This window comes from Eumetopias jubatus, unplaced genomic scaffold, assembly GCF_037043125.1.
Source record: "Eumetopias jubatus isolate StellerSeaLion01/CBP00866 unplaced genomic scaffold, mEumJub1_p1.0 scaffold_4, whole genome shotgun sequence".
In the NCBI taxonomy this organism is placed as follows: Eukaryota; Metazoa; Chordata; class Mammalia; order Carnivora; family Otariidae; genus Eumetopias; species Eumetopias jubatus.
The window spans coordinates 144357683-144374817 of NW_028274810.1; the positions used below are offsets into that span (position 1 = coordinate 144357683).

Sequence of the window (17135 nt, forward strand, 5' to 3'; positions counted from 1 at the left end):
ACTTTTGGTTTTGGACAGCATCAGTTTTCAACAATGATACAGACCAAAGGTAGAAAAAGGCATTTCTGGAAAAACTAGCTAGTTGGGGGGCAGAGACAGAATAAAATATTTTAAAAGTAAATTAAATCTAGTCTTCAGGGAAATGTGAATCAATTGCACCAAGAGATAACCACTTCACACCCAGTGGGATGGCTATAATAAAAAAGTTAGATGATAACAAATGTTAGTGAGGATGTGGTGAAACCAGAATCCTTAACCCACTGGTGGTGATAATATAAAATGGCTCAGCCAATATGGAACAGCAGGGTAGCAGTTCCTCAAAAGGCTACAAAGAGTTGTCAAACAAACATAGGATTACCCTCTGACCCAGCAATTCCACTCCTAGGTATATATTCAAGAGAAATGAAAACATATGTCCACACAAAAACTTGTACATGGATGTTCATAGAAGCATTATTCATAATAGCCAAAAAGTAGAAACAACCCAATGTCTACCAACTGATGAATGGACAAACTGTGATATATCCACACAATGAAATATTATTCAGCAATAAGGAATGAAGTACTGATTCATGCCACAATGTGGATGAAAATTAGAAACATGCTAAGTGAAAGGAACCAGGCATGAAAGCCCAACATATGGTATGATTCCATTTATATGAAATGTCCAGAATAGGAAAATACACAGAGACAGAGGGTAGGTTAGTGATTGCTTTTTTGAGGTAATAATGTTCTAAAATTGATTTTGGTGATAGTTGCACAACTTTGAATATATTAAAAATCACTGAAGTATATACTTCAGATAGATGAATTGTATGATATATGAATTATATTTTAATGAAGCTATTACAAAAAAATAAAATCACCAAAACATTAGAATAATTTAAAACCTACACATTTGGGTTCAAGTTACGGTCTTTGTGATTCTTAGGTTGTTTTTTGAAACCTCATGAGATTATTTTTAGAGGGAAAGGCTGCATAGCATTGTTGTTAAAGAGCAAAGGCTTTGGAATCAGACCTGGATCAACTTGTGGCTTCAACACTTTAAAGCTGTTTGTCTTTGAACAAATTATCTCACCTCTGGAAGTCTGTTTCCTAGACTGTTGGAAATAATACCAATCTCTTGGGGGTATTGTTAGAGGCCCATAGTTAAGTGTGCAATAAGTGTTAGCCACACTTGATGAAAAAACAATTGACTTATTATTGGTGTGGTTATCTGAAACAGGGATAAACAAGTCTTCTGTGAACAGGGCACAGTGCGGAATGATTGCATGCAGAGAAGATATTTCAACAAATATGTACTGAGTGGCAGGCACTCAGTAGAGGGGTGTGGGGGTTGGGGGCAAAATGAGATGGATCTCTTTTTTTTTTTTTTAAAGATTTTATTAATTTGACAAAGAGAGCACAAGCAGAGAGGGAGAGAGGGAGAAGCAGGCTCCCTGCTGAGCAAGGAGCCCAATGTGGGACTCGATCCCAGGACCCTGGGATCGACCCGTGTGGAAGGCAGCGACTTTACTGACTGAGCCACCCAGGCACCCCAAGATGGATCTCTTTCAATCCCCAGGAATTTACTGTCTGCTAGGTGTCACTGAAGGTAGTGGGCACACCTCTCTGTACCGATTATTTTATTTTATTTTATTTTTAAATATTTTATTTATTTGGCACAGAGAGACAGCCAGAGAGGGAACACAAGCAGGGGGAGCAGGAGAGGGAGAAGCAGGCTCCCGGCCGAGCAAGGAGCCCGATGCGGGGCTCGACCCCAGGACCCCAGGACCATGAGCTAAGCCAAAGGCAGACGCCTAACGACTGAGCCACCCAGGCGCCCCTGTACCAATTATTTTAATATTATTATGGTTTTAAGATAGCAATTTTTACCCAATATACAGGAAAAATAGGAGAGGCCAATGAAAGGAATTCATAGGAAGGTACACTAGAGAAGATGACACTCGAGCTGAGTATTGAAGAATGAGGAAATTTTGCTTGAAAAAGGCCAGAAGGGCTTCCCTGGCAGCAGAAACAGTGCAAGCAAATAAAAAAGCCCATTTATAGGTCAGCTGTCAAATTTACATCTCCTAACTTCCTGGCTTCTATATCAACTGCAAATTCAGAACCTTCACTTGTAAGGCTCATACACTTCTTAAACTCTCCCCCACAACATGGCCCACTCACAACTTTTCCCATCTCGGATGATGGCAATCCCATTCTTCTGGTTGCTCATGCCAGAATCCTCGGAGTTATTCTCAGCTACTTTTTGTTTCATGCCCACAACCAACTTGTCAGGAATCCCCTTGGCTCTGCTGTTAAAATGTATGCAGGATCTGAGTTTTCTCAAACCTGTTACTGCTACCACCCTGGTCTGAGCCACTGTCAATTCCTGTCTACTTCTGCTTGTGCCCATCTACATTCTCTAGACAGCACCCGGAGTGAGCCTTTTCAAATAAAAGTACGATCATAGTACTTCTCTGCTCAAAACTTCTATGGTTTGCATTTCACTTAGGATGAAAGTTGGGATCCTTGCAAGGGCCGACAAAACCCTTCCATGGTTTTTGGCCTCACACCTTCCCTTGCCTTTCTAATTGCTTCCACTACTCCCCCTTGATTTCATTTGGCCCTGTGATTTTGTTTGGTCCGAGTAGTGGTTTATAGTTTTATTTTTCTCTTTGACTATGTACTATTGACAAGGCAGGGACTATAACTAGGCAGGTGTACCGGTTCCTTGCTCTATAAGCACCCATTGTCTGACTCCTTGCTTGCTCAAGCATTCACACATACCTGCAGTACCCTGCCAGGCCTTGGATGTCCCCCGCAGTGTAGGAGGCAAATGTGGAGCCACTGAAGGTTTTAAGTAGGCCATCTTCGTATTTAGAGAGATTGTTTCACTTTCAGCACAGGAAATGGATTTAAGGGGAACCCCACTGGAAGCAAGCAGGGGAAGAGGGACAAGTTAAGGAACTTTTTATGACACTCCACATGGGAGCCTGTGCTTAGGGTATGGTTGTTCATGGGAGTGGAGAGGAGATTCCAGACTCCAGAAATACTTTACTGTAGAATTGGCAGGACCTAAAACTGGCAGGACCTTACTAAATATGGGGTTTCTGGCTTGAGTCACCCAGTAGATGAAGGTACCACTTACTGAACACGGGATATACGCAGAAAGATGAAATTTGAAGATAAGGAATGGGGGGAAATGTAGATTTCCTTTTGGATATTTTGATTTGGAAGCATCCAAGGAGGAGCCACCGCTGTGTAGGTGCAGCAAGCAATTGGATTTAGGGTTCCCAGGAGCAGGGAGAGCCTGAGGTGGAAATCTGGACTAGAAATTTGACTATGACTTTTCTAAAAATCTTCTTTTTCTCCTTCCTCCTTTCCCTCCCCCTCCTCTTGATTAGAATTTTTGAATTTCCCCCTCCTCTTGATTTTCATTTTTCGAATTTCACTTTTTACTTCTATCATAACTTTTCCTGGAACACACACTACGGACATCGTCGATTTATTGTTCTTGTCAACGACCTCCTCGGGTAATTTTTAAAGCTTAGCTATCTTGAAAAGGCAGGAGCCGTAACAGATTGAAACAAAAACGTGGGGGCAGATCTCGTTCCTAAAGCACACGAATATTTGACTTCTGATGTAGGCATTTCCTACAGCTGGGGATGAGCTCAGGCGCTGTGTGTGACTATGTCCTCCTTCCTTCCTTTTCAAGGAAAACTCCTGAGGCCCGACTCCCCTTTCTTCCTCCTCTTCTCAGGACCAGCCCTTCGAGCCCTGTCTCCCGCACGCGCTCGCCGGCGGGTCATTTCTAGCTAGTATTCACCGAGTTTCCTGGACGGTGCGGCCACGGTCTTGATGCGCGGGAACAGGCCGGAGCCGCGGGCACCACAGGCACGAGGCCCGGGCGAGTCGGGTCTCTCTCCCGGGGAGGCCGTGCGGGTGCCCCGGCTCCTGGCGGCGGCGTCCGCCCCTGCCCCGGAGGAGGAGGAGGACTGGCTGCGGCGGCCCGGGGCCCCCGGGAAGGCGCGCGCCGCCGCCCGCCTGGCCCGCATTGTCTCAGCTCCATAGCAACTCGGCGGCGTCGGCGTGCGCTCCGGCTCTCGCTCCCGGGGAGAGACGGGCGCTGCCGGGCGATGGCGCCCTGACGGCCCAGCGCGGGGGACGGGCGCGGGCAACGGCGGCGGCATGCCCCAGAAGCGGCTCACCGCAGGTCGGTACGGCGGCGGGGACCACACACCCGCCTCTGGACTTGACTTCTTGCCCGGGCGCCCCGCTTCCACACTTTCCAAACTCTGGCTCCCCTGCGCTTTCTTAGCATTTTATTGCGAATTTCACCCGCTCCCTCTACCCCCCCTCCGCCCCCGGCGACCCCCGTTTGCATTGCCTCATTGGCACCGTCTTATTTTGTCTTGCTTAATTCTCCGTTTTGCAGCCGGAATAATGGAAGCCTACAAGGTTAACTTCAGGGTCACAGTGAATTAGTGACCAAGCTGGATTCCAGAGGCCTTTCCTCCCCACTTCCACCTTGAATTCCAACTTAAAATTCAATCCATGTGCAGAGAATGAACGGAGGGCCAAAATTTTACTGAGCCTGCCCATGTATAAAGCAGGGCTAGGTGCTGTCTCAAATTATTTCATTTACTTTAAAAGGAAATCAGATTTGAGTGAGATAATGTCATATTTTATCTTGTTTCAGAGCCACCAGATATTACAGAAGAAGGATTTGTAAGTACAATTTTAGAGGGCTAATTTTCCCTCTTGGCTTTTTAAAATCATAGATTGTAGAAAAAAGCTGTATATTTTCTTTTCTCCTTTTGCCAAATGAATATAATAGAAGCTTCGGCTCGGTAACAGTGGTGCTGAGTACAAGCATTTTTACATTCTTTAACAGGTACATTTTTAAGAAGAGGCCAGTTGATTTTTATGGTGGATGTTTTTACATAAATGACCTCATTTAATTTCTCTAAACTCTTTCATGACTCTGTGAGAGGTAGGTTTTATCTCCATGGTTTCATTGTGATGTGGCGCTGCAGTTCCTGGTTGTGTAAACATTAGTAGATGGCGCTGATTGATAACAAGTGGTCAATTTATAGTTATAATTACTTTAAAAATGTACTGAATGTTTCAGGTCAGACTTCTGCTGAGTTGAGTAGTAATAAGTCCTTTGCCAAATAGGTTATACCCTTGATCATTTAAGTGAGTGCTTTATTTAGGGTGGGTTCTATTGTAACTTGTTGGATATTTAAGGAACTTGCTCAAAGTTAAACAACCAGATAGGAGATAGTAGAAACTATTTCCTACTAAGGTTGGAATTTGATTCTAAGAGCCCTAACCACTGTAGGGGCCAAGGGCAGGCTGCCCCATGATGGGCCACTTTGGCATGAGGATTATTTTGAGTTAAAAACAGTTAAAACCCAGCAGATTGAGGAACAGCTCTTTATCTCTCCTGCAACCGCCTAAAAAGAATTTAGGTAGAGGATCCAGGAAGAGAACTGTCACCACAGAGAACGGCATTATGGTATGAACAAGGTACGGCAGACGGGGAAGAACCTGGCAAGGCCTGTTTTTTCTTTTTTTAAATAAAGATTTTATTTATTTATTTGACAGAGAAAAAGAGAGAGAGAGAGAGAGAGAGCGCCGAAGCAGGGGGTGCGGCAGGCAAAGAGAGAAGCAGACTCCTCACTGAGCGGGGAGCCGGATGCGGGGCTCAATCCCAGGACCCTGGGAGCAGGACCTGAGCTGAAGGCAGACACTTAACCACTGAGCCACCCAGGCGCCCCTGGCAAGGCCTGTTTGATCCAAGTCCCCCATGTCCCATGGGCTCCCAGTGGCCCAGCCCACATTGGCTTACCAAACACTTCCTCTTTTTCATCCTCCTGTGAATTGCACTCTTTCCCTTGGAACTCCCAGACCCCTACCCCTTCTCCTTGAGTCAGAAGGACACAAAGTCCTCATTTTGCCTATCTTTGGAATTTCCATGCCTTTGTGGATTCCCCATATGCACACTATTAAATCTGATCTTCTCCTGTTAATCTGTCTCATGTAAATGCAATTCTTAGTCTAGCTGGAAGGCCTTGAGGGCAGAGAAGAATTTTTCCTCCCCTTCACCACTTCTCTGTGCTATTTGGCTTATGTCTTCCAGCACTTATTTCTCTTGTTGGCCAATTACCTTATTTGCTTTTGGCTTTTTATTCAACAAACATGAGTGCCTCTATATTCACAGTGCACTACTAGATGCTGAAGATAAGTCTCGAAAAGTTTACAGTCTAGCAGGGAGGGGCTGTGAAAGGAGAGGGTGAGGGGCTGCATCTGCTAGCACCTTCATTTTCACCCTTCTGGACCTTTGGTCCACTACTGAGAGAGAGAGAGAGAGAGCGTGACAGACAGACAGACATCAAGATGGAGACACAAACAGCATGCCAGAAACCCCACCCGTCTTCTTGTTGCCTTGGTGTAACCCTGGATAGTGGCAGATTTCTTTAAACTGCTTTCAGAACTGTTCTTCATTCCTGCAGGAGGTCAGCATTTCTGGAGCCCATCTTTCCCATACAATTCTACCATAAATTCTCTGAGGAGGACTCAGCAGCCTTGCATTTAACCATTTGAGTAGCCTGCTGACCCCTCAGGTCTTTGTAACTGTTTGTGAACTCATAACAGCTCCAAGACTCTATTAGCCACCCCTCTTTCTCTTGGTGTCTCTGATACCACCATCTCCTGGTTTCCCATCTCTCTTGTTCATGTCCCCATTTCCGGCTTCTCTTTCTTTTGCCCGTGAAAGTGTTGACCCTCTTCAGGACTGTTCCACAGACTGCTTCTGGGGGAGCTCTTCTTCTCCTGTAGTTTTAGCTGCTCTTGTTTCCCAGAGCTTCCAGATCTATACGTCTCCAACCCAGACGCCTTTTCTGACGCCAGCACCCTATATCCGTTGGGCTATGGGGCGCCTTCCTCAGCTGGATGTCCCTGCATCACCACCACAGTGCCATTCCTATTCCACACTCTCTTTCTCAGGAATGTGATAAAGTGAGCTCCTTTCCCTGCTCCCCGCAGCCCCCTGCTGTTTTTCTTCCTCTTTTTCTTGTTTTGGTTCATGGTGCCACTGGCCATTCCGTCGTCCAAGAGGCCAGAACTTTCTTCCCTTTTCTTCACCTCCCACCTGCAATCATTTACCAAGTTCCTTTCCTATCCGGGTCTTTTTCTCCAGCCTCACAGCTACTGTCTTATTTCAGGCCCTCATGCGGGCCTGGACCCTGGCAGTAGTCCTAACTGATATCACTACCTCCAATATTCCCTCTGTCAACTCCAATTTTTCTTGGCCTAAAGCTTAAAGTGCAAACTCGTGTGCATTGCCTGCGCTGGCTGATGATGGCTTTGCTCTGTCTGCCTTCAGACTCTCCCCCTCCCATCACTCCTGCCCTGGCTCCCTGGCTGTCCGATTGCTATTCACAACTTTAAAGAATTACCACGTTCCTTGATTGCTCCACTCTTTTATTAATCCTCCTATTTATTGAATGCTGACTACAGGCTAGTATTTAACCTCATTACAACTCCATTAGGTTGTTATTAATCACCCACGTTTCACAGATGAGGAAGTTGAAATCCGCAACTGTTAACCAACTTGGCCGGAGGCCACACCTCTAGTAGCTGGCAGAGCCGGAAAGTCAAACACCTCCCTCCAGCAATTCAGAATCTTTTCTATGGCTTTTTAGCCTTTTTTAACCTTACGTCCCAGTACTTCCCGTGTGATAGACCATGTTCGTACTGTTTTGGGGATTATTAAGTACTTCCACATTTCTTCTGCTCCAGCCTTCTCGCCTTTGCCGTGCGGTTTTGCCTCCGTTACCCTCCCCGTCTCGCACCCCCTTCAAGGCCCAGCTCACCTCAATGACAGCATGACCAGCCTCACGTCGTCCGCACCACCTTTGAACTCTGCAGCTTGCCCCAGAGACCAGTTGGTGACCAGCTCCTGCAATGCATGTGCTCACCCAGGATTATTGGTGGATTAAATAATTCATGCCTTGCACACATATTTACCTCAGTTTTTCAAAAATGTCAAAATAATTTTTTTTCTCATTGATATTCTTAGAGAAATAATGCGGCAGAGCTCTCTGGCTCACCCAGATCGATTCTACCCTTTCCCACAATATATGCTAGACACGTTGCTTTCTAGATTAGACTACATTTTCCCAAGCAGGCTGCATGCCCCGCACGGAGCCCGATGCAGGGCTCAATCTCACGACCCTGAGATCATGACCTGAGCCAAAATCAAGAGTCGGATGCTCAAATGACTGAGCCACCCAGGTGGCTCTGTATTCATTAGACAGTAACTTGCCTCTGGTTACCATTATTCTACTTTCTGTCTTTAAAGATTTGACTATTCTAGGTACCTCATATAAGTGGAATCATACAATATTTGTCCTTTTGTGTCTGGCTTATTTTATTTAGCATTACATTTTCAAGGATCATCCATGTTGTTGCATGAATCAGAATTTCATTCCTTTTTAAGGCTGAATACCATTCCATGTATGTATATACCATATCTCGTTTATCCTTTGGTATGTCAATGGACATTTGAATTGCTTCACTTTTTGGCTATTATGAATAATGCCACTATGAACATGGGTGTACAAAATTCTATTTGTGTCCCTGCTTTCAGTTCTTTTGGGCATATACCCAGAACCGGAATTGCTGGGTCATATGGTAATTATATATCTAATTTTTTGAGGAACTGCCACACTATGCTCCACAGTAGCTACACTATCTCACATTCCCACCAGCAGCATACAAAGGTCCCAATTTCTCCACATCCCCACCAATACTTGTTATTTTACTTTTTTTTTTTTAAATTGCAGCCCACCTAGTAGATGTGAAGTGATATCTCATTGTGGTTTTGATTTTAATTTCTCTTATTGCTAGTGATGTTGAGCATCTTTTCACATGCTTATTGACTACTTGAATATCTTCTTTGGAGAAATGTCTATTCAGGACCTTTGCCCATTTAAAAAATGTGGATTGTTTATCTTTTTCTTGCTTATCAGATATATGATTTGCAAATATTTTCTCACATTCTGTAGGTGGCCTTTTCACTTTCTTTTTTTTTTTTTAAAGATTTTTAAAATTTATTTATTTGACAGAGAGATAGCGGGAGCAGGAACACAAGCAGGGGGAGTGGGAGAGGGGGAAGCAGGCTTCCTGCTGAGCAGGGAGCCTGACGCGGGGCTCAATCCCAGGACCCTGGGATCATGACCTAAGCTGAAGGTAGATGCTTAACGACTGAGCCACCCAGGCGCCCCGCCTTTTCACTTTCTTAATAGATGCCTTTGATGCACAAAATTTTAAAATTTTCATAAAGTCCTATTTTTCTTTTATTGCTCATGCTTTTGGTGTAATGTCTAAGAATCCATGGGCAAATACAAGGTCATAAAGAATTATCTTTATGTTTTTTGGGAAGTATTTTATAGTTTTAGTTCTTATGTTTAGGTCTTTCATCCATTTTTTTTTAAAGATTTATTTATTTATTTGAGAGAGAGAGAATGAGAGAGAGAGAATACATGAGAGGGGGGAGGGTCAGAGGGAGAAGCAGGCTCCCTTACTGAGCAGGGAGCCCGATGTGGGACTCGATCCCGGGACTCCGGGATCATGACCTGAGCCGAAGGCAGTCGCTTAACCAACTGAGCCACCCAGGCGCCCAGGTCTTTCATCCATTTTGAGTTAATTTTTGTGTATGGTATAAGGTAAGGGTCCAACTTCATTCTTTTGCATGTGGATATTCAGTTTTCTAGCACCATTTGTTGATAAATAGTGTCCTTTCCTCACTGAATGATCTTAGCACCCTTGTTGAAAACCATTTGACCATGTATGAGAGGGTTTATTTATGGACTCTATTCCAGTGGTCTCTATCTCTGTTTTTTTTATGCCACACTGTTTTGATTACTGTAGTTTTGTAGTAAGTATTGAAATCAGGATATGTGAGTTCTTCAAATTTGTTCTTTTTCAAGATGGTTTTGGCTATTTGAGGTCCCTTGAAATTCCATATGAGTTTTAGGATGAGTTTTTCTATTTCTGCAAAAAATAACGTTATTGGGATTTTCGTGGAGATCTGTTATAATTAATGTTATGGGGATTTTGGTACTAAATCTGTAGATTGCTTTGGATGGTATTGTCATCTTAACAATATTGTCTTCCAATTCATAAACATGGTATGTTTTCCATGTATTTATGTCTTCTCTTACTACTTTGCAGCAAATTTCCTTGTAAATCAAATTCTTAATTTCCTTTTTTGGATGTAGGTAACGTTTTAATATGAAGTTTTATGGTTGAAATGTCTGTATGCAATTACTAATCTAGATTTTTTTAATGGTGATCTCTTAAAATTCTTGAATAGTCTCTATTGGTAAGAAACTGTTCACCCAATAAGAGTTAAAAATTTTTAGACTGTTTTTTGTAACCATTCCAAATTGCAAGAATTGAAATTAAAATGTAATAGTCCTTCTCATGACAAATATGTCAAAATTTCTTAGGGTAAACAAATTGATTTAGAAATCAATAAAATGTTTCATATCAAATATTTCTAAATAATGATGAAACTATGTTGCAGTATATGCATACAGTTTTTGAGTGATCACCTTGTATCTAGCTTGGATACTACTACAGGCATACATCAGTTATCAATAGACAGAAATATCTGATATATGTGAAGGCAGAGATTTGAGGCCATCCTCTGCAGACTTCCAGGATCTCCCTTCCCCCCTTCCTCCAAGCTGTCAGCACCTTTGGCTGTGCATGGTTTTCTTGGACATCTCGAACAATCTCTTCTGGCAGCTTCATGGGACAGTGATATGCTCTACAGATAGCTAATAAATCTGTGTCCAGAGGCTTGAGCAACTCCTTGGCTATGCTCAGTGTCTTACAGAGGAGCGGTGGGTGTGGGATGTAACTCATCAATTGCCTTCTCCAGGGGAGGGAGATGGACACAAGGAGTCCCAAACCAGGTTGCTCACAACCAGACATCACGATCCTGGAAACTCCAGCCATCCCTGGCTGTGCCTGGTTACCTTGAAGGCTGAAGAGGTCCACTTTGACTTGACCCATTAAATTCAATTGTCTATACACCACTGTTTTATTGCATCCTGGTGGAAAGCTCTGGTCTAGTGATTGGCTTGTTTAGAAAGGAGAAAAGAAAGACCATGTGTACTTAAGAAAGAAGCAGCAAAAATAGGTGCATCCTGGTAGGTGTAATTTTGGAAATATGGTCTGTCCTATTCACTGATTAATGAAAGCATTCTTTTTTTTTTTTTTTTAAGATTTTATTTATTTATTTGTCAAGGAGACAGAGAGAGAACAAGCAGGGGGAGTGGCAGGCAGAGCAGGCAGAGGGAGAAGCAGGCTCCCCACTGAGCAAGGAACCTGATGTGAGACTCGATCCCAGGACCCTGGGATGATGACCTGAGCTGAAGGCAGATTCTTCACCGACTGAGCCACCCAGACATCCCTGATGAGAGCATTCTTTTTTTAAAATTTTATTTATTTATTTATTTTTTATTTGACACAGAGAGAGAGAGAGAGAGAGCACAAGCAGGGAAAGCAGCAGGCAGAGGCAGAGGGAGAGGGAGAAGCAGGCTTCCCGCTGAGCAGGGAGCCCATGAGGGGCACCATCCCAGGACCCCGGGATCATGACCTGAGCCGAAGGCAGACGCTTAAATGTCTGAGCCACCCAGGCGCCCCCCTGATGAGAGCATTCTTAATCTAAAGTGTATCAGTACAGGATTCTGCATCGGAAAAATGGCTTTGTGTGTGAATGGCTTGAAAGGAAGTTGGAAACTTGGATTATTTTTCTACTTCTGCCATTAGCTAACTGTGATCCCCTTTACTATGTTTTACTTTCCACCTCTCTTTGCTCATGCATTTCTCTCTGCATTCTGCATTATTGCCTCTCATGTAGGTATTTCTAATTAGAGAATTTGAAGTTATTTCAAATGCCATTTTTCTACTTGAGTCTTTTCTGATTCCTCCTACCAGATAGTATGTTTCCTTCCTTTGAGAGGAAACATTTAATATTGTAATTTTCTTTTGGTATGTATCATATTCTTTCTTGGACTATGGTTTATGTCTGTCTTTATCTTCTTTCTTTTTTTTTTTAAAGATTTTATTTATTTATTTGACAGAGAGACAGCAAGAGCAGGAACACAAGCAGGGGAAGTGGCAGGCAGAGGGAGAAGCAGGCTTCCCGCTGAGCAGGGAGCCCGATGTGGGGCTTGATCCCAGGACATTGGGACCATGACCTGAGCCAAAGGCAGACGCTTAACCGACTGAGCCACCCAGGCGCCCCTGTTTTTATCTTATTTCATCCTTCTTGTTTACAAGGTCTTCTCTGTGTATCTTGCATCTTTTAGAGTGGTGAACTAATTGTAGTTTATCTGATTTGAGGGTGCAGCAAAATAAATTTTTAAGCAAAAAAATTTTTGTCCACCATAATTAGCCAGCACATAGGAACTATTTTGCTTAACCTTCTTTCAGGAAGAAACTTGAGAAGTTTGGACTAAAATCGGAAAAGCTGACTTCACTTTCACAGATGGCACACCTGTAGCACATGAAAAAACAGGTTTCAAGTGTGTATTCAATTCTGAAAAAAACGTTCCTGCCTTCTCTTGCATCATTCAGCAGAGAATCTGTGTTGCAAATTTTGCAGTCAGGTCCATGAAATGATGTAATGGAGGAATTGATTGTAACTCAGTGTTCGTCTTGATTGTACCAGTAGTACAAACATCACCAGTTTATTGGTTATTTGGAATATATTAATACCAAATATGGCGACTTAGTTCATTTTAATATGGCCATGTGACTAGATTGTGGAGACTTACTAGAGGAACTGAGCTGCTTCTTCAGATCAAGGCCTTAAAAATTTATTTTTATTTATTTTTTATTTTTTTATTTTTTTATAAATATTCTTTTGTGTTTTTTTAAAAGATTTGATTTATTTATTTGAGAGAGAGAGAATGAGAGATAGAGAGCACGAGAGGGAAGAGGGTCAGAGGGAGAAGCAGGCTCCCTGCTGAGCAGGGAGCCGGATGCGGGACTCGATCCCTCGCCGGACTCCAGGATCATGACCTGAGCCGAAGGCAGTCGCTTAACCAACTGAGCCACCCAGGTGCCCTAAATTTTTTTTTTTAAATAAAGAGTTTTGAGAATAAAGGTTTTATTAAAATCCTTAACAAATAAGGATAAATAAATAACAAGTCAAGGGTTGAATAAGATTCTCATTATGACAAGATTCTGAATACATTGGACCAGAAACTTCAGTGGGAAGGTAATTAATGCTTATTTGTTTAGAGAATTGCAAGCCTTCCCGTTAAAGTGCAACAGGAGGACAGAGCAAATGGCACTTGGAGACCATGCTTTCTTCTTTAAAGATTTTATTTATTTGAGAGAGAGAGAGAACAAGAACAAGAGGGGGTGGGGGGCAGAGGGAGAAACAGACTTCCCGCTGAGCAGGGAGCCCAACATGGGTCTCGATACCAGGACCCTGAGATCATGACCTGAACTGAAGGCAGATGCTCAACCAACTGAGCCACCCAGGTGCCCCTCATGTTTATTTCTATTGTAGAACTTTCCTAATAGCAGAAGTGCTGATATTTCAGATGGGGAGAAAGTAAGATACAACTTCAGAAGAGAAATCCAGATTTTGATGTTTTTGAATACTTTGAGTTTCTGTAGTTGTTAATGCAAACTTGAGGGTGTGACTGAATGCCAAGGAAATGCCCTACAGGGTGGCTTGGTTTCAGGGGGACCCGAGGTTACTGAAAGCAAACTGCTCACCAGGGTGTCGGGGCACTGCTGCTTGATGAAGGTTTGTGGATCAGAGGTGCCTGAGACTCTTAGTCCTTGCCGAGATGAGTTCAGAAATCGAGAGAAAACGCTTAGAAACTTTATGGTGGTTTGACAGTATGCCTGTATTTATTGAATTTAGTAACCAACAATTGGCCTTTTGTATTACATATATCTTTTATTTCATTTTCTAGTTAATTCATTCTTACTGTATTTTACAAGTTATTTGTCTGAAACTTAGGGATTAGGGAAAAAAACACAACAAAACATTACTTCATCACAGAGAGTTTAGAAATCACTGAGTTAGAGTCTCTGAGAAGGGTGAGGCATCAGGAAATGAATATATGAATTTGAGGATTATCTAGAAATTTCTGGCTATGTGGCTGGCCAAATTCTAGGCAATATGTAGGTCCATCTGACTCTGTGAAATATATATTCTGTTTTAGAGGTGAAATTTAAAAATACAGTGCTATCTTAGAAAAATTAACAAGGGACTGTACTCCACCATTGTTATTAATTAAAAATACTCACGCTCCCCATCTGAGGATTTTTGATCATGAGCCCAGTAGTGCAAAGTGTGGCCACCCTTATTGTAGCACAGTGCCTTCTTCCATCTGGGAGCTCCTAAAAATATTTATTAAATTCAATTGATTTCTCCTAAGAGTTAGCAGAAAGTAGGTAGTTCACTAAATAAAGTCCAGAAAATTAAAGTCATTTTGAAAGGTAAAATTTGAGAGCTTATTAGCTGTAGAGAGCCTTCACCAAGTGTTATCTGCTTTGTTCTGCTTTATTAGATCTTTGTGAGTCAGAATATATTCTTTGAGAATGTATTACTGAGGCAGTACTATGAATGCAGAAGATTTATGAGATCCTAAGTTGTTTGTTGTTCTAATCAATTGAGATTTTTAGTAAACTAAATTCTTAGTTTGTTGTTGTTTTAAAAGTTCATAGATTTTCAGTAAGTTCCTTGATAGACATCCTGTGTGGTTGTTTATCACTCTATTCCAATTGCACTACAGATACTTAAAGAAAGTACCCTGAAAAATGTATTTTCCAAGTTAATATGCTGCAGTATCTTCCTTTTACTGCAACACTATACTCAACAAATTTTTTAAATTGACCAATATAAGAAGAAAATAATCAGCCATATGGAAATAATAGCATTGTGACATATTGTCAACTTTCATGTTAGATTTGCAAAGTGGAAATATAATTATGAATAACAAAATAAACACATGTTATATATAACAGAGTATGCCATGATGTGCTTTTGACACAATGGAAACAATTGCTAATAAAATAAGGTGTTTTATTTGGAAGAAAGAATTTGTTCTTGGCAATGGTTTTCCAATTTTGCCAATTTTAAAAGCGACTATGTTGGTGGGTGAGATAGTTATGGAAAAAATATATACAATCTTTATGCTTAGAACATATGCATTGTCAAAGTTTCTTCATGCAAAAGTTAAGCAGGACTCAAATTATTAAAGCTATCTCATTCTGAGGAGGAAGCAGTAGAATATTTTCTTTCCTTAGTTTATCACTTCCATGGGGCAATTTAAAAAATATGCATTCTGAATTTCATTTTAACTCCAAACACTGGTTCTATCTTTATTGATTCTGCCATTATTTTTATGAAATATGTATAATATGAATATAAATAATATATACATAAATGTATGAAAATAAGTCTGTGGGAAATTTACCATGTGTGTTGGTTTGTGCTACATTTCGTTTAAGTACGGTGCTGTATTTTTCATGTGTTCTGTTTTTCAGTTAGGCATACTAGCAAAATCTTCTAAGAGTATGCTCCGTTCTATTTTGTTATTTTCTCCTTCCAGAGATTGTAGCACTGTGTTCTGTTTACAGCAAGGATTCGATGTTGACAGACTGAAAAAGATCTGAAGATCTACCTTATAATGTATTGATAAGCAAAATTAGAGAATAATATTGGCATGTTTTAAAACATTTTAGTATAAACATAATATTGTGTTTTATGTTTTTGCAGGAAGATTCTTTGGCAACAGATGATTTCCTTGTGGACTACTTTAATGAATTCCTAAGCCTTCCAGTGAGTGTATTATTATGTTCTATGGAATTTATTATCAAAGCGAAATATTGTAATCACTGCATTATCTTGTAAGACAAATTTATCAGGGATAATATTTTTTTAAAACTATTAAAGCATTTAGGTAAAGTTTATATCTTTTTATGGACTTAACCATTTGGGTTTGAATCATATTTAGGAATTATTGAAGATAGCTGAGTCCGTTGTACCACAATAAAAATGAATGAATGAATGGATGGATAAGAAAGGTGGAATATTTGTAATCATTAAAAGTATTCTGTACAAAAATTAAATAAATAATAATAAAAAATAAATGTGGATAAACTAGAAAAAAAAGTGTTCTGTATAAAATCTGATGTTGTTGTATTTGGCACCATTTCAGGCTTTGAACAGAGGTGATAAGGACGAAATATCAAAAAAATTAGGAAACTGTATTTCTTGCCTCTAGGCAATTATTGGCATCGCCTTAGGCAGATACTAAAGTGGAACTTGTGTTTAAGTCAACTAGAATTTTATATCAAGAGTAAATAAGACATAGGTGGTTGCCAAATAATAGATTTTTAGTATTAGGGAGCAGTGACTGATAGACTAGTTATCAAGGGGGTTGGGAAAAGTGAAATGGAAGTGCATAAAAAACATTGCTTAGTAAATAAAGTTAATCAGGAATGTCAGATAAAAGAAAGATAAGAAAAGGTTTTCATTATTTGTTATGAAAATGCAGAAAACTTTTTTCATTAACATATTTACTAGGGAAATTTTGGGATATAAAAAATTCACAAGTTATGTTATTTTGTTTTATTTATTTTTAAAGATTCATTTATTTAAGAGAGAAAAGCATGAGATCGGGGGTGGGGGTAGGGGCAGAGGGAGGAGAGGGAGAGAGAGAATCCTGAAGCAGGCTCCCTGCTGAGCATGGAGCCAGACACTGGGCTGGACTCCAGGACCCCGAGATCACAACCTGAGCTGAAATCAAGAGTCGGACGTTCAACTGACTAAGCCACTCAGGCACCCCACGAGTAATTTTAAAGGGAGTGGGCCATAATATGTTAAGCCTCTTAAAGCCTAGCCACTGAAAATGTCTTTTGAAGGGAAAGTACTAGGTGCACTTTGTTGCCTAGATTAGTTTTTGTATGTATGTATGTATCTATGTATGCATGTTTGTTGTTTTATCTTATTTTCCTTTTTCCAAAAGAATTTGTGTTCTCTCTTCCTTTTGGCCTAGCAAGGCCTCTGGAACCATTATGGGGGTTAGGTTGAGACA

The 17135-nt window shown here is 41.2% G+C and overlaps 1 protein-coding gene across 1 annotated transcript in view; it reads left to right on the forward strand.

Annotated features, from left to right (window-relative positions):
• Nucleotides 1–4173: 4173 nt before the first annotated feature.
• The window catches only part of RGS22 (regulator of G protein signaling 22), a 113200-nt gene continuing 100238 nt past the window's right edge, over nucleotides 4174–17135 (forward strand). Inside the window, exons 1-4 of the mRNA XM_028111275.2 lie at nucleotides 4174–4443; nucleotides 6783–6964; nucleotides 7718–7940; nucleotides 15815–15877. Of these exons, the coding sequence (XP_027967076.2) occupies nucleotides 4174–4443; nucleotides 6783–6964; nucleotides 7718–7940; nucleotides 15815–15877 (738 nt within the window). The remainder of the gene's footprint in view (nucleotides 4444–6782; nucleotides 6965–7717; nucleotides 7941–15814; nucleotides 15878–17135) is intronic.